This window comes from Notolabrus celidotus, chromosome 4 (assembly GCF_009762535.1).
Source record: "Notolabrus celidotus isolate fNotCel1 chromosome 4, fNotCel1.pri, whole genome shotgun sequence".
Lineage (NCBI taxonomy): Eukaryota > Metazoa > Chordata > Actinopteri > Labriformes > Labridae > Notolabrus > Notolabrus celidotus.
The window spans coordinates 13328813-13355794 of record NC_048275.1 but is presented as its reverse complement, the minus strand read 5'-3'; the positions used below and the strand labels follow the sequence as shown (position 1 = coordinate 13355794).

The 26982-nt window shown below is 39.9% G+C and overlaps 1 protein-coding gene across 2 annotated transcripts in view; it reads right to left on the bottom strand.

The window, feature by feature from the left end:
• Positions 1-26982, bottom strand: part of kcnma1a (potassium large conductance calcium-activated channel, subfamily M, alpha member 1a) — a 180937-nt gene that overhangs the window by 82120 nt on the left and 71835 nt on the right. For both annotated transcript variants that reach the window (XM_034682229.1, XM_034682231.1), the window contains exon 3: positions 3702-3763. In XM_034682229.1, coding sequence (XP_034538120.1) covers positions 3702-3763 — 62 coding nt within the window. The remainder of the gene's footprint in view (positions 1-3701; positions 3764-26982) is intronic.

Below are 26982 nucleotides of genomic sequence, written 5' to 3'. Positions count from 1 at the left end.
CCTCATACCTGACCGACTTCCTCTAACGCCACTCCCCGTCTCACCGCCTCAGATCATCAGATTCCAATCGCTTGTCCACTATCACCAAGACCAAGCACAGCACCTTGGGGGACAGAGCCTTTGCCATCGCTGCCCCAACTCTCTGGAACTCTCTCCTACCAAACATCTGCAACTCTGACTCACTCCAATCATTTAAAAACCACAGTTGAAGTGCTGAAGGATGGGTGTGATGTGGGCTCTGGAGCGGGAGTGGGTGATTAGCCCAGGCAGCTGAGTTCTGGACATATTGGAGATTTTTGAGGTCAGTGGAGGGAAGGTCATAAAGGATGCTGTTGCAGTAGTTTTTAGCTTTATTGTTTGATTGTCGTAAACCTATATGTACAACTATCTGCGTATGAATGCAGAATGGGCAGGCAAGAGACAAGATCTTTGGAGTCTGAGTCATTCTAATTTTGGTTTGTAGCGTGAGTGGTCCAATTGCTTTTCAAAGGGCTTTGCCTGAATGTAGGAAAATCAATCATCCCTGTGGGGAGGTAAAGATTTGCCAATTATTGTCTATACTGCAACGCCCAAATCTAGCTAATCTAGCTTTTTACCAACAGATGTTTTTATATATGTGCAATAAACAGCCTGATTAAAGATGTTTATTCCCTCCAACTCAGTTCTCATGTCTCAAGTTGCTAGTGGATGGTGACAAAAGTCTTAGTAAAGATATTTTTAGTCTCTATTCCAAGGCTGGTGTTTGATGACATTCTCCCAGCCTGATGCTGATGTGTTTTGGCTACCTTGTTCAGGAGCCAATGGGAAGAGAAGAGAAGAAAACTTTCTACACCTGATTTAAGGATTAGGGTTAGGCCCCTAATGTCTGACAATAAAAATTGATGTTTGCTGAGGAGGAGAAAGAACTCCTTCAAGCAACATCAGAGGCACATTTAGTTCTAGGCCACTCGATGAGATGTAACTGTGTTTGCAGGCCACGTAAGAGTTACTGTGAAGATGTGGCTGTACAATAACACAAGCCTGGCCCTTTTTTTAGGTTCTTAAAGCCGCCATCTTAAAGCCGTCTGAACCTGTTCTGGGTTGATCAGTAGTCCCCCCTGAGAGTACGTGCACACTCAAGTGACGAGCTTGAGCTAATCACGATGATGAGGGTGGAGAGGGCCTAAGCTTAATGGGAGTACAGAGAGATCAGGGCGATGCCTCAGGGAAGCCAACTCACATCCAAATACACTCAAAGTGCAGTGTAAGATAGAAGATGAGGAAATATGAGAGACAGCTCTGCAACAAAACCAAACAGCACTTGAGCCTTTCTCCTTTTTGCCTCACATGTTTGATGCCATGGTGTTTTGTATTTCTGCAAACCTTGAGCTTTCCACCTTCATCCTTTATTTTCTGGTGAATAGCTTATCGGTAACAGTCAAAGAAGCCAGCTCACGTGTCAGCTTAGCATCTGGATCATTTCTAAGTCATTGTAGGCCTTATTGAGATGAGCATTTCTGACAGATGATTTAAAACTTTTCCAAAGGTTAAGTACACAGTGCAATGCAATATGTGAAATCTAACATGAGATTTGCATTATTAAAAGGAACATTATGTAAGATATTTAGCAGTACTCATTTTTAATAGCTTGAACCATGGCAGGGTTTGGATCTTATTCCACCTTCAATACATTAAGTGGCTGTTTCTGCAGTCAAAGAGAACTCTGTTGCTTTTATTTTCATACAATTTAAATAAACTATTGACTGGAAATCATTCATGTAGTCAGTTGTGATTTCAAAAAGGTGAATAAAATGTGCGTTTGGAGTAGTTGTTGAGAAGAAGATAGGAGTCAGTGATGATTAAGAGTGGGCTCTGCCCTTCTTCTTTTTTTAACATGCACTGTTTACGTAATAATAATAATAAAAAAGGTTACAATGTGCTTTAAATGGGCAGCCAAATAAAACAAGCAGGTCATAAAAGGCAAGATAAAGAAATACAATGTATTCTAAAAGACAAAATTCCCCAAAAGAACTATAAAGGAATAAAAAGACAGCTTAAATATATATACATGTTTTTATTTATTTTATTTTATTTTTCTACTTTTTGTTGCAATTTTTGATTATAACTGCTGTGAGGGATAATGTTCATACTTACAATTAATTTATCAATAACATATAATCCCTGTCTACATACCGAATATCAAAGGGGACTTTTATAAGAAGGGAGCCTGTCTCCGATCCCTTTTTAAAATATATGCAAGAGAAGGAGCAAAAAAGAGGGCTATAAAAGTATAAGAGATTAAGATGTAGACTAAGAAGTGGAGGTTTTAATCCTGTACAAAATGAAGATATGATTCATGCCGGGCATAATTTCCCCCTGCTGTAAAGATAAAACTGTAGAAGTTAGATTGCACTTTAGATTGCATCTCTGTTTCTGTTATGGACTCTATAGGAAGTTGCCTCAGGCATTAAAGTTCACAGACGCTGTGTTACAGTGAAAACAATCTACAGAAAGCCATTACTTAAGGATAGCGCTCTGCACTGTAGTTACCACATGAAGAAATATGATGAAAAAGTAGCATAAAGTTTTATGTTTAATACGCCATGGTCTCTCTGCAATAAACATCCCATCACCGCAGGCACCGGAGTAAATATTTGAGGCTTTATTTTGGTAAATCAATGGTGCATGAAATACGGTGCAGTCAAAGTCACACACATTCAAATCAGAGGATGGCAACACATTTTAGTTTTTCATTGCCAGAGGCACATTCATCAACTTTTACATAATTGGAAACAATACATTGCCTCTTTTTATTTCAATTTAAAATTAGTGCACTCTGAGCCATGTTATTACAACTAATACTCTGCCAGCTGAAGCAAGGGAGTGCAGAGTTTTCCCAAACACACGCTAGAGTTGCAACTTCAATACATGTTTGACTGTAGTGTTCTGCTATTTCATGCTGAATATTGTGGATAGCATTTATCTTAACCTGAAGAAGTGTTAAGAGAAATAAAAAGTGAAAAACAAAACTATTTTTAGCTGCATCTGTTAGCTGGTGTTCCTTTCAACCTGATAATGCAGCATCTCATCGCCATGATCGGACTATTGGCTCCCTGCCAAAGCCAATGAGTCGATGTTTCTACCAGGGAGAAACTAACAAGACTTCAGAACCATCAAACTTTCCGTTTAAAAGGTGCACTTTGGGTCCGGATTGTGTGAAAGTATCTGCAGTGGTTATCGGAGAGATGCCAGGCCTGCAATCTGTCTCTGGGTGACTGCCAGCCAGGGATACGCATAAACTGACAATACGCACACTCACTTACTCACACACAGAACAAGCTCCCCAACACATACTCTACTGTATCAGCCTGTCTCTGTTACCATGGAAACTGACAGGCCTCCCATTGAAAAATCCTAAGATGCAGATGTACATGTGTGTGTGTGTGTTTGTGTGTGTGTGTGTATGCACGCGCGCGCGGGTGTGTGTGTGCTTGTGAGTACTTGTGGGGGTGTGAATTTGCATTTCAGAGATTGCAGTGTGTGGAGATGAGTAAGGATGCATGTGCACCTATTATTCAGATGCAGTATGTAGGACAGTGTAATTGTGTGCACTAAATAAATGCAAAGTTCATGTTATCTATATTGCATCATCAGAATAGCTCCTGAGTTATGTGTGAAGTTTTAACTCATTTCAGTATATAGGTCACAAGATGAATACTTACTCTGAGGAGTCTATAAAGTATATTCCAAGGGCCCCGATGCTGAGTGCAAAGACTAACACCACCTGGGGAGAGAATGACACAGAGGGAAAGAGGAATTAGTCTCAGGAACAGAGCTGAAAAGTCATCCCACTCTTCTCATTAAAATGCAACATAGCAAACAAAACTTGGATTCAGTTTGGGTGTTCAAAACAGGAAACAGGAAAGTTGTTTATCCCACGTTTTCTACCCATCAGAATGCAGCAGATGGCTTGTATCCTATGAGTTTGGTTCTGCTCGAGGTTTCTGCCTGCGAGGGCGTTTTTCCCTGCCACTGTTACAGGGTTCTCTCATTGGTGGATTAATATTGTTATATTATTTATATCTATTCTTCTGTTATAATAATATAACAGAAAATATGGTCTAGACCAGATCTTTATTCAAAGTTTCATGAGACTACCTTTGGTATAACAGATACATTACCTATATTTCTATCTGTATGATAAGAGTTGATTGATTGATGGATAGTTACAGAAGCCTTTCCAGCAGATGCCCACCCACACCCATCATCCAAAATCCAATTAGCCACCCCAGGTGCAATCCTATGATTCTAAACAATGAACAGCTATCTGCCAAGTCTGAGGTGGGACTTTTGTTGAAAACAACTCACTCGGCTGTGTTGCAATACGCTGCTATTAGCAGTAACTTTTATGACAGTATATGATTATAAAGAGACTTTTGGGGTTACTGTCTTCTTTTAAGAGCCCTTAAAAGTCCTGTGGGTAGTTTTTTAAACGGGTTATGAAACACATTTAAATTAATACTGATGCCTCTTTATGACCTACAAAAGCAAACAAGACCACAAGAGAAAAGACTGGCTATTTTATATGTTGTAATTTTTAATGCCTGAAGCTGCTGTGAGGTGGTAGGAGTCAGAGGTGATTAATAGTACGCTAATGAAGCAGCCCGTGTTTACATTTTCCACAGTAAATAATCACAGTGAGTGTTAACTTGATTGTTATAAGAAGGCCGCCTTTTTGTCAGAGAACGCTACTTAATATTCACATGATAAGACAACAGAGAGATGAAACATACTGTTTTGTCCACAGGGGGGTCGGAATCAACACAAACCAAAAGTTCCTCACAGGAGCTTTAAAGAATTAAGCACGGAAGATATACTTGAAATCTCTCTATTGTGTTATCCTTTCAGTAAAATAAATATACACAGGGAAAAATGATACTTGAAGGTAAATAGTTATGGTAGATATGATAAGTACATCCAGATATAGTGAATAAATCAGCTTTATTTGCCAGTTATATGTGCATCAAATATGATATGACTCTAGTTTCACAATACCCTAAATGTGCAGGCACAAGAAAAGACAAAGGTAACACAAGCTTTAAAACACAGTACTGCAGTGTACATAGTGCAATGGAGAGTGCAGTGGTGCTGAAATGAGTATGGTTATACATCACGTAGCTATATTTACAAAACAAGGAGGTTTTGTAGTATAGTTACAGTATTTACAGAGACAATGAATTCAAAGGCAGTAAGTCATAAAAAATATAGTTTACAGGCACAGTTGATGTTTGTGTCCTTGGGTTATTATCGCACGTGAATTGTTCCTGACACTCTGGGAATAAGTAAATTTTTCATGAGGAATAAATAAATGAATGCTGTTTGGATATGTTTGTATGCATCCACACTTCAAATAAGTCTGGAGCTGCAGAATCTGTCAGCTAATTAAACAGCATCAAGCTCTCTCTCTTTTGAGGCACGGTGGTCGTTTTTAAAAAGCATGAGCTGAATTATGGATGCTCCCACTCATGTGAGCAAATACAGTCCATTAAATACAGGCAGAGTGAAGTCACACCAGCACAATCACAGGAAGCAAAGACAAGGACACACATTTGTAAGCTGAACACAAGAGCAGCAACAACGTGTGTGTGTGTGTGTGTGTGTGTGTGTGTGTGTGTGTGTGTGTGTGTGTGTGTGTGTGTGTGTGTGTGTGTGTGTGTGTGTGTGTGTGTGTGTGTGTGTTTGTGTTTGTGTTTGTGTGTGTGTGTGGAGTGTTGAGAGGAAGTACTTAGAGAGGACCACAGTTATCAAGTGTTGACATGCACTTCTCAACGTCCATGCTGACTCAATGCTTCCATTGTGTGAGAAAGTGACCCTGCTGGACTGTGGTCTGTATATTGTTTCAACTACTCTATATGAATGCTGGGGTGAAGTAAGGTAAGGCAAAGTGCACCTGAGTACAGCATCTACACCAGCGTTGGGTTCTTTAAGAGAGTCTTGAAACTTGCTTTGAGAAGATTAGGTTTTAAAGGTTGCAATGAGGAAGACAACAATCCAGGGAGTTTCATTACAAGTTGCATTACCTTGGTTTACCTTATTAGCTACTGTATATGATGAAACTTAGTACTTTGGAGGTAAGATGTATAAATTAATTTGAAATTAGACCAGGCTTTAAATATCACTTAAATTATAAAAACAGCAATGGAAATGTAGAGCTCAATATCTGTTTCCAAAAGTCAAACAGAGACATCTCAAGTTTTTTCCAAACTAGCAAACCCTCTAGAAAAAAGCACACAATGCTGCTTTCTTTTGAACATGTTCTTAGGAAGGAAGGCCCTTAACATCACAGGTGACACGTCCCATCCTTTGCACTGCCATTTTGAACTGTTCCCTTCAGGTCAGCGTTTTAGACTGCCACAACCCACAAAGAATATATTACAAGAACTTTTTTGTTTTGCTCCAAGAGCAATTCAATTATTAAATTCTTAGAGTGCAAAATCAAACCAAACTTTAAAATTTCAGTTTTAGCAAACTCAAGCAAATACATATCAAACTGTAGCATCCACCTGTCCCTCGCCCAGGGTTTACAGGGGCCTGCAAAATTGTATGACCTCAATTGTAGGATGTATGCATGTATGTACATATGCACGTTTCTATGTGCATGCGTATGTATATGCACATATATGTATATGTATATACATATGTGTTCTTATGTATTTGTATGTGTATGTACATATGGATAGGTTTTATATTTTTATACTCCATATTTTATACTAGCTCCTTAAAAGAATTCTGCTGGCCATCACCAGGAAGAATCCCAAGCGCTATTTCTGTTGTAGTCTAAAAATGTTGTATAGTCTGTTTGTCTGTGAAGCCGAGGGAAATTTTCCACATTGTGGACAAATAAAAGTTCTAATCTAATCTAATTTTCTTACAAAAACGTCCGGCATTTATTTATATTAATCAGGTAATCAGGCAACTAAATATTCCAAATATTACTCATTATCCTGAAATCACAACCCTAGTTTTCTTGTGATAATTAGTTTCAAGTGTTTTCTTGAGATTGTAAATTATTTTGCGGATCTTAGGATAATAAAGCTGGTTTTCTCAAACAGGTCCTTTTCTGGCAATCTAGTAAATAAATCAACATATGGCATCTGTGTAAGGCCAGCCTGCTCCCATTTCCTACACTTATGAGGTGAGTTAAACTTATTTCTATACTTGTTTTGTGCTTTTGCAACTCTTGAACTAAGATTTATGATCATCTGACCTAAATTCAAGCTCTCAGGAAAACAACTAAAGTACATTTGTTATCAGGAATAGTGAAAAAATGTCTGCTTAGGGCTTCCATACTATTTATCAGTTTGAGTAATTGAACTTCAACCATGTTTTGACATTTTGCATAACTCTTTATCTGCAGGTTTTTTGGTGTTTTTAATGTCAAACCAACTCAAAAGGTGCTGACAAGAAAATCCGGTGTGACCTTGAAAAAAAATGCCTTGCAACAACCTCTCCTGGCAAACATCACAACTATTCTCTCCACTCTCAACATAATAATCATCCTTGCAACAGCTGACTGATGTAGCGATGCACAATAGCCTCTCCCCTGCGATCTTTTCTCTCATTCAGCTTCCTCACAAAGGGAGCCCACTGTCTCTGGTGATTGTGCCATTCATTATTGATGTTGGGAGCTGGATTACTACCATGTGATGTTTCTTTAGATTGATCCAATGCATTGTGGCTGAGGTATTAGGTAAACACCCCCTTCTACTTGCATCTTTAATGGTTTGCTGCTTGAATGGAGGACGATGGCGTTCCTGGCTGCAGGGTTGTCCGGGGCTGGAATAACGGAAGAGCTGAAAGCATCAATGATGCTCCAAACAAAAGAGACGGGGAGGAGGCTCAAGCTGAAACTCCGAGATAACATCAGGCTTTCTGAATGAGAGGCACTCCGCTGGTCTTAATGGGGAAGGAAGCAGTTGACTGGAGGGGATTATCTGATTCAAATACTGCCTTGCTGTCTAGGAACTATGATATGTAATTTCCCACAAGATAGTCAGGTCAAATAGAGGGGCATCATATTTATTTCTGGAGTGAATTTTAAAAGACTGAGCAAACCAAAGGGCTTAATAGAAAAAGGCTATGTGAACAGACAATATTCATAATGCTGATGTAAGGCAAAAATACAGACATAAAGGGTAAAGTGGAACTTTACCAATACATTTAAAAACATGAGGAAAATGCAATTTAAGTATTCTCAGAAAGAAGAGCGTGCATATCACTGTATGCTAATAATGAGGTGTTTGCACATGCAAGATGACACCAAATTGAAAGTGAGCAAATACACGCAAGAGCTGCTGGAGGTTTTTCAGAGTATTTACTTGATTGCATATTAAAAATATATCTATATTGAGACTTTTGGTGCACCAAAGGAGGCTTTACAAAGTCTGAAATATTCAGCTTTGGTTGGGCTGAAAAATAACTACAAGTTTAGAATTAATAAATATGTGTGTGCGAGGAGTCAGAAAGAATTGCGCATTGTTAGGCCTCTGCAGTCCAGTCCAGTTAGCGGTATTTCCTAATATCTACTTGGGGCTGTATAAAACAAGCATAGCATGTGATACATACAGTGGATAGCGAAAGTCTACACACCCCTGTTAAAATGCCATGTTTTGTGATGTAAAAAAAATCAGCCAGTACTAGTCAGAAATCCCTGCAGCTCCTTTAATGTTGCTGTAGGCCTCTTGGAAGCCTCTCTGACCAGTTTTATTCTGGTCTTGTCATCAGTTTTGGAGGGTCACTGTTGTGCCATATTTTCTCCACTTGATGATGACAGGCTTCACTGTGTTCCATGGTATACCTAATGCCTTGGAACATTTTTGTACCCTTTTCCTGACTGATAACTTTCAACAATGAGATCCCTCTGCTGCTTTGGAAGCTCTCTGTGGACCATGGCTTTTGCTGAAAATTGCAACTAAGGAAATCTCAGGAAAATCCTCCTAGAACAGCTGATCTTTATTGGGATTAATCAAAGTCACTTTAAATGATCACAGGTGTATACTGACTACTATTTGTCATGAGTTTGAATGGGATTGGTTAATTCTGAGCACAACCACATCCCTAGTTATAAGAGGGTGTGTACACTTATGCAACCACATTATTATTATTTTTTTTTTTTTATTCTTCCCCCTAAAATATTTTTTTTTTTAAATCAATTAAATTGTGCAGATTCTAGGTCACATTAAAGGGGGGAAAAGTTCTGACATGATTTAGCTTTGTCTCTTTTTTTTACATCACAAAACCTGGCATTTAAACAGGGGTGTACTGTATAGACTTTCGCTATCCACTGTACAGTACATCTCTAACTGGAGTGTCGTTGGCTCTTGTGTTGCATCTTGGGTAATGTAGGCACATGGAACTTAGAAGAATGCATGGCTTCAAAAGGTACTGGTAAAGCTGCATCACTGTGGGCACAGCAAGACATTAGATGGACAGTGTTTAAGGACAACAACACTAAATTATATAATTTAGATTAAATAGATTAACAGAACAACCAGATTCTACAACATGGGTGGAATTAAGGGAAACTTGACTAACGATAGAATACAGGTGAGTCTTTCCCTGTGAGTTTTGATTCTGCTTGCCTCCCTACCACGTAGAAACACTATTTTAAGCATACCCCTCACATGTATGTGAGCATGCAGTTATACAAATATAGATCCTGACACATCCTTAGAGCTAGGTTGTGACACACTATTAGTGTAACATGCATGACATCTCCAACTGGACTGTTGGTGGTGGATGTTGTTTTGTTGGTTATGCAAGAAAGAAAAATACATGGAACAAAAAACACAGGTCAGGTTCTGCTGCAATGATTTTGATAAGGTGTATCAGTATTTGATTCACTGGGTTACACCTTACTGAATAAAAAAATAGTGATGAATACAACCAGACTCCACAAGCTAAGTGGACAACAGTGAATGCAAGGAATGCTGACTGCACATAGAATAAGTCTATCAACCTTACATGTAGAGATACATTAGAAGCATAGCCTTTAAATGCATCCTTAGTGTTATACTATACTGTGCTTCTTCCGTTTTTGTAAGTAACACACTCAAAGAGGCTGAAAGAAAAGGGGAGAAAAGGAGGTCTAGATAGAAGCATGGCTGAGCAGTGGTCGCTCGCTGAAAAGCCGAGCACTGAACACTGAACACCCCACGATGAGCTGAGGAGATCAGAAGCGTCATCATCTTAAACTGACCCAGTTATTCAGCTGTGAAAGCCTGTCCACCCCTTCCACTACACCCCCCCCCATCCTTTCTTTCCCTCTTTCTCTCACACACACATACACACACTGTCTACGAGGGCGAGCTGTCGACCTCATACCCATTATCTACCAAAGACAACCAACCGAGCAACCGCCACAGCAAATCAGGAGCAATGTAATAACACTCAGGGGAAACCTACAAGAATGGTTATAATAACAGAGGGGCTTCCCCTCCGCCTACACAACAAAGTGAGAAATTAAAAAAAGAAACACAGCAGTGGAAGGAATGCCCAGTATAGCTGCCAGTGTTGCTGCTGCATCTGTAAAAGTTGTAAAGCACTTAATGAGGTTGCTTATAAGCACATTTCATGATTCACATGTAGTGAGATGACACGAGTGACTCACATTTGTTCGCTGCAAACTGGAATATGCCTGACCATGTCAGTCAGAACAGGAGCAGAATCCAGACGTGATGTCTGTGATTTGTCTTTAATAGCCGTGTAGTCTATCATTGGTGTATCCCTGTCTAAATTTAAAGTGCAAAGCCAAGTCTGTCAGATGTTTTCCGACATGCACTTTAACAGGCAGACTGGAAGACTGAGGGAGTAAAAGAGGGCAGCGAGAAATCGTGTGTATATGTGCGCTCATGTATGTGCAGGTTTCAGGTTCCAGCCCTGCAAGTGGGCTAGGAGGCTGGCAGCTCTCACATGACACCGTCAGAACTGTTAACACATGATCATAACGCCAACTTACATGCACAAACACACGTGTGAGACCGACGTTCTCGTGTTATTTGGCAGTCTAGAGGATTTTGTGAGCTCATCACGGCAGTGGAAGCAATATGAAGCGCCCTAAAGCCAAGATTTCACACAACACTTCCTCCTCCAACAGGGTTCCTGTATAATGACTTCCTCTGCTGTCCCCTAAGTGCACCCAGAGACACAGATAGAGCCAAATAGGCAGGTGATGTGGGCTGACAAGGTAGAGGATAATCGCCTCACATCAAGGCAGACTACCCAGTTCAAGACAGCGCTGATTTGAAGTCCCCCTTTTCTCCTGCACTGTGGCTCTGAGTACACAACGAGGTAAATGGTAGGCGTGAGAAGGTGAAAAGAAAAGTATAAAACGTTTAAATTGATTAAGTAAGTCCACAGTCTGTTATAATGTAAAAATGTGATTGAAGATAACCATATTGTGAATTGATTCGGAATTTTCAAGACGAGCGGTAAAAGCCATAATTACTTAGCATGCTAAAAATAAATTAGCCTATTTGTTAAAAACAAAGTGTAAACATGTTAAGAGTGTTTAAGACACATATTTTACTTTTTTCTGTAATGTTAAAATAAAGATGTAGCTTTATCTGTCAGATTTGTCTGTGATCAATTGCTTTTGTCTGTCCTAGCTGGAGATTGTGCATCTTTCCCAAGCCGCTACCTCTGGTCTAAAAATATGAGTCCAATGCAGAAGTGCTAAAAAGTGCAGTTCATGGAGGATCCGCTTGAGGCTGACTACGGAAGAACCGGAAACCACATACACACCAATTCAAAAAATACGATCTTCACAGCAGAAATAAACATGTTTACAGCCTGGTACAAAAGACTATAAGGACTGCAGAAAAGATCATCGGTGTCGACCTGCCCCCCATCCAGTACTTGTACCGGTCCCGGGCCAGGAAACGGGCAGGTAGCATCACCACTGACCCCTCACACCCTGGACACAAATTCTTCAAACTCCTCCCCTCCGGCAGGCGCTACAGATCACTGTGCGCTAAAACAACCCGCCATCAGAACAGTTTCTTCCCTCAGGCTGTCACTGTTTTATTTGTAGGCTTTATTCTTATGCCTTGTACAAAGAGAGCACAGTTTACCAAAGTCAAATTCCTTGTGTGTTCAAGCATACCTGGCCAATAAAGCCGATTCTGATTCTGATTCTGATTCAGAGTGTAGTCTGGATAGCTCATTTCTCGATCGGCACACACTGTAGTGGGGTGAATTTTTTTCTAACGCAGCAATTTCAAAGATATTGAGATTACGAGACTTCCAATGAGAGGCAAAGCTGACTTGATTGACAGGCGGGAACACTATAGCTGTTGGCTAGGAGGCCCAAGCCCGCCTCTTTATGTCACACTGGCTGATTGGCCTCAAAACAGCTCTTCAGAAACAGATGGGCGACGTCACGGATACTACGTCCATATTTTTTATACAGTCTATCGTCTTTCCTTTTTTATGGAGTGTTTATGTCCCAAAACAGAGCCGACATGTCAGACATCATTTTCTAACATGTCAAGATTTTCAAGGCTGTGTTATATTGATGTTTGAGTGAATTAAAATGAAGTTTTATCAGCAGTAAAAGCTAGCATGTAAGCTAGCCGGTAGGAGAACCCGTGAACCTGTGAATTGGCACAGATACATGTTGGACTTGTGTTTTACTGCTGTCTGTGTGTTTTGATTTATGCACTTTAATAAATTTAGTAAGAACTTAAGCTTTATGCTTGACAGTAATGTGTGACAGGAAGAGAGTAATTCCAGTAACAGACTGTATAATGATTTTGATAAAGGGAGGGGTGTACCACATACAGCTTTCTCAAACTGTTTCACATTGAAAAAAGTTGTATGTTGGTGCATATGGTGGAAGTTAAGAGTGGCTGATATTACTAAAAGTAGCATCTCGCCAATATAGCATTGGTTTGCAGGAAAAACCAATGGGTGATGAGGGTGGTAGGGTTGATAATTCATGCAAATGATGTAAAACTGAATCCAAATAAAGTAATTTTGTTGGCGAGGTCAAAAGGCCACATGATAGTTTCTATTCTAGAGCCCTAAACTACTTGTGCTCAGGAGAGGATTGAAATATTCTGTGTGTCTCTGAATGATACTCAGTTAAATGAAGACTGACATACATTATCCAATGTGATAATGTCTTTGAGGGTGTATATATCCATTTATTTCTCCCTACTTTTATAGCAGATACACAGTCTTTAAAAGCTAAAGGATACTCTGTGTGAACAAGGTGTCTCCTGCTATAAAACAGTGAATTAATTTCAAGCCTCATGGACCCCTACTTGTGCATTTATCTTCCAAACAAAGCCTTGGCCAAGAATAAAAAGAATTAAAGTGGAACTTTTAATCCAAGCTTTTAAAGTTAAAATAAGAAACCCACTTGGGCAAAATATTATAAATATCCCAAGCCTGGGGCTAATGAGGCAGCTCGATTTGTGAGCTGATTTGCATGCTATTACAAGAGAGCTTCTAGAGGTCAACATCAAAGGCTGGAAAATAAATATCCTTGAGGCTAGTGGAGTGAGGTGAAAAATGAGAGGCGATCACAACTAGAAAAATGCTATTTTCCTTCTGTCACACACTGAAGTAAACACTTTCTAAGAATCTTAATGGTATCTCAAAGATTACACGAGTGGGAATCCTCGATGGGGCGTCAAGAATGCCCGTCAGTCCTGCGTGGTATTGGGATAAGCTTGGTCATTAATCCGGCCTGGCTCGCTGGGTTAGCCAGAAAGAGGAGCTCCAAAATGTCCGATTGATGCCACAGCCAGAGAGGATTTCAGAGGTCCATGACCAAGCAAAGCTGCCAAACCAGTGTACCGTTTCTGCTTTCCTTTGGCTTAAATCCCATATTGTACACATCTGCCTTTTAGAGCAGGTTCCAAACACATCAAAGGAGCTGCAGTCGGAGGATATTCATTCATATTTGTTACAGATTTTTTTCAGACTAATTTATGCCACTGAAACAGAAAGCGTATGCAAATCCATAGCTCTCCCTCCATGATCAAATTGTCACAATGTTTACACCACAGAGCAAACATTTGCATCAATTATGAATGTGTGCATCCATAACAGATTCTCCCCCATAATCAGAAATGTGCCTCGTGTCAATGCAGATTTCAACACCAAAGAAAACTGAATCACATGTCACTGCACGAGACGAAAGTGTGAGAGGCTCACAGGGGGAATGTCAACAAATGAAACCTCCATTAAACTTTGATGGGATACATCCATACATCAGCACACATCCTGATCTCCCCTTTCACTCTTCCTCAAAAGGCAGAGGGGCTGGAGACGGCTGCGCTAGGCATGATCTGACATTCTGTCAGAAAAAAACACAATCTGTATTCAAGTCACTCACTGCAGAACTCAGCCTGGACTACTGATTCCCACTGTGTGGCTGAACGGATGAACACGGGCATACTGATTCATACCTGAGCATTCTTACAGGTTGGACAAGAATTTCCAAACATGGACAGCTTTGGAAAGTGGAAGGTGATAAAAGATGAATGCAGTCACACACATTTTGTTTTCAGTGCATGATCAAAAGACTTACAAGTACAACCAACACAGATTTTGTGTGTTTTCTTTCTCAGTATGTTTGATTTTAGAGCTCAGATTTTGAGATGTAGCAACTTTCAAGACAACCTGTAGGCTCCGGCTATCAGAGTGTGTCTCAAAACAGACATTCCCCCCAAAAATTCTACTTTAAAACATCAGACACTTCCTATCTTTAGAAGTGAAATGGTCAAGCAGAATACAGTCGCTCAATTAAACTCAGTATTCCATAACACTGCTTTAGACTTTCAAAAGAACAGGACTAATTAAAACAAGACCTGAAATATACAATTAATAAATTATTATGGGCGGTGGGAAGGATATAAATAGCCATTTGAAGCCTGAGTAAGTCATGCACTGGTATTGATGTGAGTTGTTTTTCATCATCAAACCCACTGCAGATCATGGTTTAGGTCTACAAAGAGTCTAAAAAAGGACAAAAGAATACTCCTGTAAATGTCAAAAATGTCTATAATTAACTTTACAGGCTTTGTTCATCTCATCTTTACGGTGATGAACAAATACACTTCTGTTAGTCCTTGTCACGGCTATCTAATAACTTTACTCCTCTGACAGATGAACATCTGTGCTTTATATTTATCCTTGTCTTTGTTTTTCTTAAAATATCTGTTCTCCTAACTTCATACAAGCTCTCTCTAATAAAAAAAACCCTCTGAATACATTTAGGAAGTTCATTTTCAGGGTACGTATAAATAAAGAATCTGATAGAATAAGCGTCTGCAACACAGTCCTGTTGCTTCTTCCCCTATGTTCATGTTTTCTCCTGCCTGACACTCAGACCGCCAGATCCTTTTACCAAGGTTATGTGGTGACGGTCTCTGGAGAGTTGAGCGGGTGAATAGAGGATCGGTAGAAGGACACAAACCTGTCTTTCATATCTGTCGGTATTCAGCACACAATCGAGAGCACCGCTATATAAAGGTGTGAATCTATACGACGTGTTCCTCCAGAGGTGAAAGAAGGTTTCTTTATTCTTGGGCCACAGAGGATCACAACAATAATACTGATAATACTGTGTAGGAGAAGAAGGCGTAGAATAGGAAGAAAGAGGAGTAAGAGAAAAAGAGGTGAAAGAAAGAAAGAAAGAGAAAAAAAAGGTTAAAAAATGAGAAAGAAAAATTAGAGGAAGAAGAAAAGGAGAAAAGAAAAAGTGAAAGGAAAGAAAATCAGAGAAAGAAGTTGAAGGAGGGAAGGAAAATAAGAAGACAACTGATGAGATCTGGAAGAAAAGAAGGTGTAAGAGAAAGAAGGAGTCAGGAAGGAGAAGAAGAAGGAGAAGAAGAAGGAGAAGAAGAAGGAGAAGGAGAGGGAGAAGAAGAAGAAGAAGAAGAAGAAGAAGAAGAAGAAGAAGAAGAAGAAGAAGAAGAAGAAGAAGAAGAAGAAGAAGAAGAAGAAGAAGAAGAAGAAGAAGAAGAAGAAGAAGAAGAAGAAGAAGAAGAAGAAGAAGAAGAAGAAGAAGAAGAAGAAGAAGAAGAAGAAGAAGAAGAAGAAGAAGAAGAAGAAAGAAAGAAAGGTAGAAGACAAAATAAGAGAAAGGAATAAAGAGAGAGAAGAAAGAGAAGAAAAAACATTGCAAAAGAAAACATTGGAAAAATAAGGAGAAGGAAACCCAAGAGAAGGGAAAGCAGTAGTTTGGAAGAAATAGAAGAAAGGCTTTATTCTTGTTTTCATCACCACAGTAGCGATGCCCCTCCTTCTTATGTCACACTCTCTAACCTTAAAGCCTCCGCATGTCGATTCAACAACAAGAGAAGGATACACTTCTGTACTGTGTGTGCTGGAATACCTGTAAATTATACAATAGGTGTATACAGTTCCAGACTGAATGAAGCTACTCATGATCCAGTGATCAGGCCTGAAAAGTTAGGGAAAGATTGATATTGTTCATTTTGCTCATCCATGGAAAAGTCCGTCTGGAAGCTTCTCATCTACTGGAATCACACACTGCACAAAATCGAAAGGCGATACTACTGAGAGCGGGCTTGATTTTGATGTGTGAAAATACAATCATGGTGTGAAATGTAACACTTTCAGAGCGCTGACTCAGTCTTAAATGAACTTTGGCATCATCAGCAGGACAGGTGCAACTTACAAGCTACAACAGGCAGACAAAGATTGTTGTACAGCGGAGCATGCATGAACAGCTGTAGTTAAAGTGCTGGCACGCATGTTTGATATACCACACCCAACAGATGTACTCTATTAAAATGACAGTGGAGCTTCAATGCTGCAAATTCAAAGCTCAACTGAAGCGTCAAGCACTGGTCACATATTGGATTATCGCTACAGCCAGCCAGTCGGGTTTGATTGGAATATTTTCTGCTCGCCTTAGTCTTAATTGTGCACTTCATACTTCAGAGGTTTAGGCAAAAGAAACATTTAAAGACGTCAAGTGGGGCTTTGAAATTTTTAATGGCCATTTTCACAAGTGGCTGATGTTAAATCAGAAAAATAATGAATCAATTTGTCAGGAAAACATTTGTCGGAATGAATAAAAATGAAGGAATAACTAACTGAAGCCCAAGTATGAGTTCATAAAAAAATATACAAGCCCATTTCTGTATCATTTAATTGCAAAGTCGGGGAATAAACATCGCTTTTTAAAAGAAAAACAGCAATCATACTTGGTGTTAAATGTATTTCAGCATTACATAACTCAAAGAAATAGCTGTAGATGAACGGAGCAGCCCCCAACAATTTTCTTTATGTCTGAAAATAAACACATCCCATAAATCAAACTACAACCACTGGCTCTGCACCCCTGAAATTGGTTCCACTTAACCCCGCTGGCCTTCATGAGACGATGCCCACAAATTGTCGTACCTAGGCAACAAAAAACAGTGATTGACAGGGGAGAGGGTGTGTGCATGTGTGTGTGTGTGTGGAGGGGAGGGCAGTATGAAGGAAAGCCTCTCAGGTCTGACAGGATGACAGCTCTTGAAATGAGCATCTGTCATAGAGAGATGAAGAGGAGGCCTGTGGGGATCTGTTACGGAAGGATGGGACAACCTGTCTGAAAAATTCTCCTCTAAAAGTTTCTTTGTGGTGTCATTAATTCATAAAAAGGATATTTCTTTTCCACTAAGAGAGATGTGTGAGAACTACGGCTGCGTGATTTATCATTTGACCATCACAGCTGTTGTAGGTGCATGTGCAATGGCCACATTAAGGATTGTGCAATTTTAATCATATGACCAAAACAAGACCTGCTGGTTTCTCATCTTCCTCTCTTGATGTACAAGAAATTCTGTCTGATATCACATTATTAGGTCTGTTATGCACCAGGATGAACTGACCACTGTGCATGAAGAGTCTGTGTGTCACATGACTTTAATTAGGCACAGGACGCTGCTGCAGCTACGGGACGCTGCTGCTTAATGCTGCAGCCACAAATGCAGAAAAGAGACCATCTGACAATATTTACTTTAAGAGGCTACACCTTCAGAGCATGTTTGGTGTAGTGCTGTGTGAGTTACATGCAGAGTCAGAAAACATGAACACATCACCCCAGTACTCCGCACACTTCACTGGCTTCCCGTCACTGCAAGAATACACTACATAGTTGCACTCATCACCCATCAGTGCATCTATGGAAACGCCCCACCATACCTGAAAGAGCTCCTCCCCCAGCAGACCCCAACCCTGAATTCACGCTCTGCACATCAGAAACTCCTCAACCCTCCCAGAACCAAGCTCTGGACCATGGGAGACCGGGCCTTCTGTGCTGCTGCACCACGTCTGTGGAACTCCCTGCCCAGCCACCTCAGGACCGCACAGACTATGGATGCTTTTAAGAAACACTTAAAGACTTTCCTCTTTAAAGGGGCTTTTAACTTATTTTAAGTACTCCTTTTAAGAAAAGTTCAAGTTTGTTTTTACTGTGTTTAAAAGTCCGTTATAAATAAAATCTATAATTATTATTATTAAGATGATGAGTCCTCATCTCAAAAGTTACTGTCTTGGGGCTGGTCAACCTAACCAACATACATTAAAACTTCATTACAAGGTTTTTGACATAAGTAGCAGAACTGCAACACAGGTCTATTTGTAAAGAAACATGTTGCTCCACCTTTCTTTCCACTCTTCTTTAGGGCTGGATATCAGCAAAGACCATGTGATACATATCATGATACATCAATCACCATATGTCCTGCAATACTTTACATTATTGATTATAAATGTAAAGGTGTAGCTGTGAATATATCTTTCTATGTAACTGAGACAAATGTCATAATACCAGAATTTTTATATTCAATATGATGCAAGTAATAGCATCAATATCAATCTCTGTTTTGGTACCAGGGTAACAAAAATGTACGCCCTGGGCACCCACAGTTTAAAAACTTTCTTGTCTCATTTGAATTTCTAACAGAAACAGAGGGCATAGTGAGGATTTTCCCACAACTAAGGTATATCCATTTTAACCCTAGAACACTATCGCCGGGTGATTTTCACCCGAGCAAACACATCTACATGGTTTTCATTATGTTGCGTTTTCTGAGTGTCATGGGTCCCTGGGTAGCTTCAGCATCATCTCGGACGTCTTTGAAGGCGTGGGTGTTTCCCTACTCTAAAACCCACTTTTTGCTACAGGCAAGTGTTCGGGTGATTTTCACCCGGCAATAGTGATTTTTTGTTTCTCTCTCCTGCAGCTGTTTGAGTGTCAAGGAGACTGTGCCTTCACCAGGGAAGTCCCAAGTGTCCCAGGAAGGGCCGGACCGAACACCAAGTTTCCAGTTTTGGTCCCGAATTCCAAGGTTTCAGTAATTTTAGAGCATTTTTATAGGGTCCCCCCATGATAATTTTTTTTGTTTTGTTAGACATGGCAAAGTTTAAAATAAAAAAACACTACTCTAATTTGTCATGTATTGTCATATTTTGATGACAAGTACTTTTTATTGGGTATATTATATCGGGTAAAAATACCCGGCGTTAGTGACGGTGTTACTAATTTTAGCAATAGGGTTCTAGGGTTAAAATCTTTCAAACCCATTATCACGCAGTCCAGTTGAAGTCTGTGGTGTTGTCTGTATCTACACTGACCCTGGCATCTCTCTGTTTTTTCAGATTTTCTCATCATGTTGCTTTGTTTAGAGTATTTTTGTGTGTTAAAACACGGTGACAAAGTGACATCACTGTTTCTCCTGTGCTCAAAAAAAAGGTGCAACTTATACATCTCAAACAGATTTTTCAAAACATAGGTATTTGTGGACCTCTGCATTAACAGTCTGTGTGGCTGCTGTGTGACAGCTGCAGGTCTGACAGAGAGCAGAGCATAGACGCACAGCGGGCGGTATGGAGAAATGTTCAAGGTTCAAGGTTACTGTACTTGTACCTGTAGGTAGATTTGGTTTACCATGAGTGAGTCAGCCTCCTTTTACAAACGAACAAGCACAGAACAAGACATAATAAACAAAGTGGGGAAAGTGCTTGAGACTAAGAGGAATAAACCTCATTGCAAACAGGGTAAAATAAGCCATTAATATAAGGAAGGTCAAATAAAACAAGATAGAAATAACATAAAACCATCAATCAATAAAAATAAGGGTAAAAAAAACACAAGTTAAAATGAGCCATCAATGAAAACAAGATGAAGAAAAAACAGATTTGACCCTTAATGGTCGTAAAGAGGGTCAGCCCTCAATGATTTTGATTTCACAGATGGCTGCTGGGACAGAGCCTTTCCTATATAACTTAGTTTTACAGGTTGGTACTTATATCTATGTCCAAATAGGATAAGTCATTGTTTAAAATAGAACCAGCAAACCATCTTCTGTAACTGTTGGCTGTTCAGTCAATTTAAGGTTAAGCTGTGTCTGTCCTATCAGCCTTCTGGACCATTTTACAATCTGATTCAAACAATTCCTGTTTTTATGACAAATTTCGAACCATGACACCGAGCATAAAAGACAAGACAGATTCAATAAAAGCACAATAAAACAAGGTCATGAAGGTTTCTTCAATGTGAAAAGAAGACAGTTTTTTTTAGACAGAACAATCGTTGGCGTCCTTCTTTAAACACAGCTTCACAGTTTTCATCAAAATCAGTTAAGGGTCGAATTTAGTTGAGATACTTGTACATTTAAACACTCTAGTTTCAGTTTTGTGGTTGTGATAAGAGACAAACAAAATTTAGTGCCTTCCCATTTGTGTAAAGCTGTAGACGTGTTTTTTAATTCTGTAGAGCATAAATGTAAAAAAAAAAAAAAAAACTGAAAGCAATGTCTTCTTTCTTTGTTTCACTGCATTGATTTTATTAGTGGTGCTAGCTTTCTTTGCTTTACTGTGTCACTCGACTCTCTCCCTCTTGCTTGCAGGAGAGGCTAGCCTACTAGCCGAACAGCGGCATTTACAGACAGGGAGGTCGTAAGTACAGTAATTTAAGGGAGAGACTGGACTCTCTTAATCACTTTAATATAGCTTTATGACAGGTGGGAAAATCAATATGCTATTGCAAAAACTAACTTCTTGATCCTCTGCTGTATCGATATTTTTGCACAACCTCTGTGGTCATATCAAAGTCACCATCAGAGGGCTGATCCATGGATTTTTAAAATCACAATGGAAAAATAAGGAAGATTTCACAATGTAATTTTTAGCAAGATTGTACAGTTCACATCACTTCTGAATTTAAATATCCCAAAGACATAAACTCCTTCACCTTGTAAAATGTACATAACACTCTAGATACCACAAACCCAGCACACCCTTCCTTTGCTGCATCCTGCATCTAATGGCAGCCTCCCCAAGAGACCGACAGCGCGACCTTGCCCTTGAATGTTCGGAGAGGATTTCAAGAGGACAAAAAGAGGAGAGAAGGACACAAAGAAGGAGGAGATAAAAAGATGGAGGTGGTGGTGACAGAAGATGGGAGGGAGGAGAGAATACTAGAGATAGCCCACCTCCCCACCCCCTGTGGGACATGAGCAGCATTAAGAGGTGGCAGAAAATGGCTCGTGGCAGAGAGACAGAATGAGAGCGAGAGAGAGAGAGAGAGAGAGAGAGAGAGAAGAGAGAGAGCAGCTGAAGAGGAAGAGCAGAGGAGGGATGGAGAATATTAGAGCACGTCCTCAAGGCACAGCAAGAGCTTAAATGCCAGAGCGTGCACGCGTCCGTGCATGTCTTGTCCTCACCTCTTAGTGTGTAAATGTGTGCATATATCATGTGAGTATGTCTTCAACCTCTAAATATGTCCACCCTTCATGTGCGTGTGCCTGCGTGTGTGTGCGTGTGTGTGCATTTGTGTGTGTGTGTGTGTGTGTGTGTGTGTGTGTGTGTGTGTGTGTGTGTGTGTGTGTGTGTGTGCGTGTGCGTGTGCGTGTGCGTGCATGCGCGTGTGTGTGTGCATCTGTCCATGAGACAGAAGGGAGGACCCGTACTGGGATTATGCCAGTGTGGAGAAGATGAGAGGATGCATGTGACCTGCCTGTAAATAGCTTTAGAAGGCTTTAAAGGGGGATATTTTGCATCTCAAACACCTATAATCCTCTACATGAGCTTCTGAAGACCTCCTTTTACCATCCGAAGAACATCAAGATGTCGCAGTCACTAAATGTCCATAATGCAAACGTACACAGGCAAGAAGGAAACATTATTTTTCATCAAATCTGTCTTCAGCTGCTTCAGCAAGGCTAGAGCAGTAGGTAGGTAAGCCGTGTATAAAAGATTTAATGTGGGAGTTCAGTGGAAGCTCTCTGTGTGACATAACACCACACACACACCAATGAACTCTGGGTAAAGTGTGGTTTCTCGCTGCTGGATGTCACAGGTCAAACTTGTACCCAAACCTCAGGGTCATATAGAGTGTCAGTGTATGCGCCACTGCCCACAACCGAGCTACAGCCGTGAAGAACGTAAAATGAAAGAGCAGAACATTTCCTATAAAAGGAAGGCTCAACATGTTTAGCTGCAGTCAGTGGATCTTTTTTGGTCCCTCATATACAGGAAAAATTGGAGTACATGATGTGCTATCAAAGAAGACTATAAATGAATGATATAATATGTTGCAGCATTGAATTTTGGAAACATGCTTGAACCTTTTTGAAATTGTTTTTAAATATGTAAAAGTATTGTCAAAACTTTCCTCAGTTAAGTTGTCTCCTACTCCAGTTATGGGCCTTACAGGTGCTGTTACATAGTACCTTTTTGTTCCAAAGTCTAAGTCCCAAACACTTAGTTCCCTCTGCTTCAACATGCAAGCAGTGCCACAGCAGTATTTTCTAACTTTAACTACTTATGAAACTGACTGAAACCAACATCAACGTGTCATTTATGAGCTACAAAAGCAATAACAGATCATCAGCAACTAGCTCTATGTTGTAATCTTTGCTGAATGTAACTTCTGCTGCAGGGTAGGTGTTTACAGGATTGATTTATAGCACACTGAAGAAATTGCCTTCTTTTACAGTTTCCACAGAAAATGCTCACAGAGAGCAATGTGAGTTTTAAAAGAAAGCAGGATATGGTTTCTTTATCAGGAAATACTAACTCGGGGCGCCAGTTTAGCTCAGAGATGGAGTTAAGTAAAGATATGAAGAAAAGCTTTATCTACACGCATCGCGGAAATCATCAACAAATCAAAAGTTCCTTACTGGATAGACTGGCCCTAATACTATTAAATAGATATGGATATAATTCCAAGAAGAGGCTTCACTCCTTTCTATGCTTGTTCAATCAGGTATTATGTTGCATGGTTTGAGTCTATAGTTACCATGACTTTGTCTGAGTTTGTACCTGACATATTAAAACACAATCAAACAGCTGAATGGGCCACAAGCAGAACAGATGGTGACAGATTTCATCAAGACTAAAGTCTGTTTTTGGGGATACAGATCAGTTGGCAGATCAGCTGGCTCAGAACCTGGACCACTAAAAACCTTTAATGTTAAACTTTGAGAACTTCTTTAATTCATTGGAGAACAAGGCAAAGAGAGGACTCTGACAGTCTTACTAAATACTTTGCGTTCCAAAAAACTCATTCCATGATTAAATCAAAATGAGGCTCTGCTGGTGAGACATTAAGGTCGATTGATAAAATTTAGAAGTGCAGTTCAGTAAAATACAGTCTTGCGTCACCGCTAAATATGGCCCCATCAGCTAATAATTCATGCCCCCCTGCTGGCCCCTTACGGAATCCAATCTCCTCTATTCTTCCTCCCTGTATCTTATTAAGCTTCAGTCAAAGAAAATACTTGATCTCCCTCCCGACTTCTCCTCAGACTGCTGCTGCGCAGGGAATCCTGTCTGCCTGACAACATGACACCAAGCGAGAATGCTCTATTCAGGTATTTGTTCACAAACGTACTCATGAATGAAACATAAATCTGCAGAGAATTGTCCTGGTTTTGCGAGGATAACTTTCAGGAGCGCCGAGACTTGTCACCAACTAACGTGCTATTATTGATTCATGCCTTCAGAGATGTTTTATTCCTCCACAGAGCGGCAGCATGAATGTAAGCCAACAGAGGAAAATGTGTCTGATGGACAGGAGGAGAAAGAAAAGTTTTTTAAGGAACGAGTGGGTGGTCTCAAAGAATAAAAGGTCAAATGTATAATTTCAAACTTTTATGCTCTTAATGCATCATCATGTGAGTCATCATTATAATCAGGGTAAATATAGTGATTTATAAGCAGATATTTATGTCAATCTTTCAATACACTTGGATTTCTTGACACCTTTGTCAAATTCATTTTGCTCCTTGATTTTTAAATCCAGTATTGTTTGAGCTGTAATTGTGCCATGCATCATCTAATAGTGAGCTTGACATTTACATAACTGGTACAGTTTTCCATGAGAACAATGAAAAATGACCACTTTATTTTGCAGTAAGATAATAAAGGAGAAGAAAGCGTGCTGTGTGAATACTAAAAGGTGTTCTTAAAGCGGTTTACTCGCCATCTGGTCTGCAGGTCCTAATGTATTCAGGTCACACAAACTGTCGTCCGTGCCACACACTTCCATTATGTGCCTTTAATCATAGCATAAATCATCCCTGCCATTGTTAATAATATCAAAACTATATCACACCAATGCCAACTCTGTTACAATGCACACAGAGCAATTACTTTGTCTAATGAATATTGCAGAATTCAGCAGAACCTTTCATCCTTCTCCAAAAAGTGTCATACTGCATTTGGCTGCCCGAGGAACGGCCCAGCTCTGCCAAATATGGAATTAAAAACTTCAGCTTCCCTCCCAATAAAGCAAATGGATCCAATACCATCTGAATGATAAAGCAATATGGCTGCATTGAATCCTGTTTTCACCTTCCAAACACAGAGAGACCTGCCCCCCACAGACTCATAGATTTCATCTCACAGGAGACGCAGCGATGACATGATCTTTATCTAATTAAATCAAGGTTTCGTTTAATTTCCTGAAGGTTAATGAGAAGTTTATCATCCGCACCAGAGCCCCCTTTTCGCTCGCTAACAATGCAGTGGCTTCTGATAAGGTAGGAGAGCTCGCTTGCTCGCTCGCAGCAAGGTGAGAGATGTGACAAGGATCCGCAGAGAAGGAAAAGCTGCGTTCTGTTTCTGTTGGCAGGCTGTGTGTAAAGAACCAGCAGCAGCCCTCCTCTCGGCTACAGTAGATCAAACTGTACACAGAGCTGCTGTCCAGCTCGGTCAATAATGTGGGCGGATGCCTGGAACCTGCCATGAATGACCTTAACACATCTTTAATACCTACACCCGTCAGCAGGAGGGACGGAGGTGTCACAGAACACGCAGAGACTGGTTTCTTTTTCACCAAACAGGCCTATAATTTACAGCGAGGACTTAAAGTCTTTCATTAAATATTAAAAACAAAGCCAAGATACTTTATATTCTATTTCATTAATACGCACCAAGCCCTCAGTATGCTTTGAGATATGGCAGGGGAGAGGAACAGAAGGGTAATTTGCTCATGCTTTCTGTTCTGTTGCCTTTTGGGTTATATATTATTAATTCCACTTTATTCCTATAGTTAGTCTTTCAGTGGATAATTAATAGTTTCCCTCACAAGAAGATGGCTAATCCAAATCTTGCAGAGAGAAAGAAGTAAAGGATTTTACCCTCTTGGTTAAGAAAGTCTATTTTATATCCAATGTTTCATATTTAGAATTTTAGTCCTGAGGAGCTTTGCATAGATTTCCAAGAATCATAACTTAACACACTAATAAAGTTGAAACATTCTCCTGCTCAATTGATTATTTGTTCTGAAAACACAAAAAGAGGTCAAAAACCTTCTCTTCTCTGCCTCATGAAGCCTTGACCCTCATTAAGCAGACACTGAGCCAAACTCCGTGTCTCTGTCCATCACCTCTCACCTTTTCTCTGATCATTGTCAGTCTGCTTCAATTGATTGTTGACTCACACTGACACCCGTATCAATACTCAATATCAAACATGCCTGTCAGGGAAAAGTTCAGAAGCCTGCTGCTCTGAAGGCAATCAGCTCCCCTGAGATAGAGGATTTTATAGGTTTAACATTGGACGCAGGCCTTTTACAATCTACCCCTCCATTCCGAGGAATGATTGAAAGTGCAACATAAAGCTGCTGTGAATACTCATATCTCAAGCGACTGCATATAGACTCTTGTCTACAAATGAGACTGGAGTAAGTATCCATAAATTCAGAAAGAAAACATAACTGCAACACCCAGTCTTTACTTCTGTCTCAAGCATACCAGCCTTTTAGAGCAGCATCAAGTTGTACTTCCTTTGGAGCCAAAGGATTCTTTTTCTGTGAATCATTTAAGATCCCGATCTCACCGCAACAAAACTTCATAGAGCAGTGTTTTCCACAGAATGACACTTCACATATTAAATGCGTTCAAACTTACTTCTTACTGTTCTATTATTCACACACACACATACACACAGCAGCTCGTCACACTCCACCTCCGACTGATCTTCTCAGTCTGTTGATAAAGGCGTCTATAAAGCACAACTCAGGTCTCAATATTCTGTCATCACAGCAGGTGATCCGGGTGTGGACGGAGCTTATTAATGACGCAGCATTTTTTAACAACAACAGCTAAGATAGTGCAGGATGACGCTGTTCCTGTAAATATTCGTTCAGCTGTCTCTGTTGTCGCCTTTAAAAAACTCTTAAAGACACATGTATTTAAACAGGCCTTCGACCCACCTTGTACAGACTAATGTTTTAATTATGCTATTGTCTGGTTTTTTTTATGTTTTATGATTTATTTTTATTTCTTTTATGATTTCATTTTAAATTGAATATATATATTTTTTTTTTCTGTGAAGCACTGATTTTATTCTATGAAAGGTGGTATAATAAATAAAATGTACTTACTTACTTACATAACTTTAGAACAGCAGCATGAGGAGTTTTATATTAAAGATGAGACCTCAAACTTTAATCAGAGCATTAAC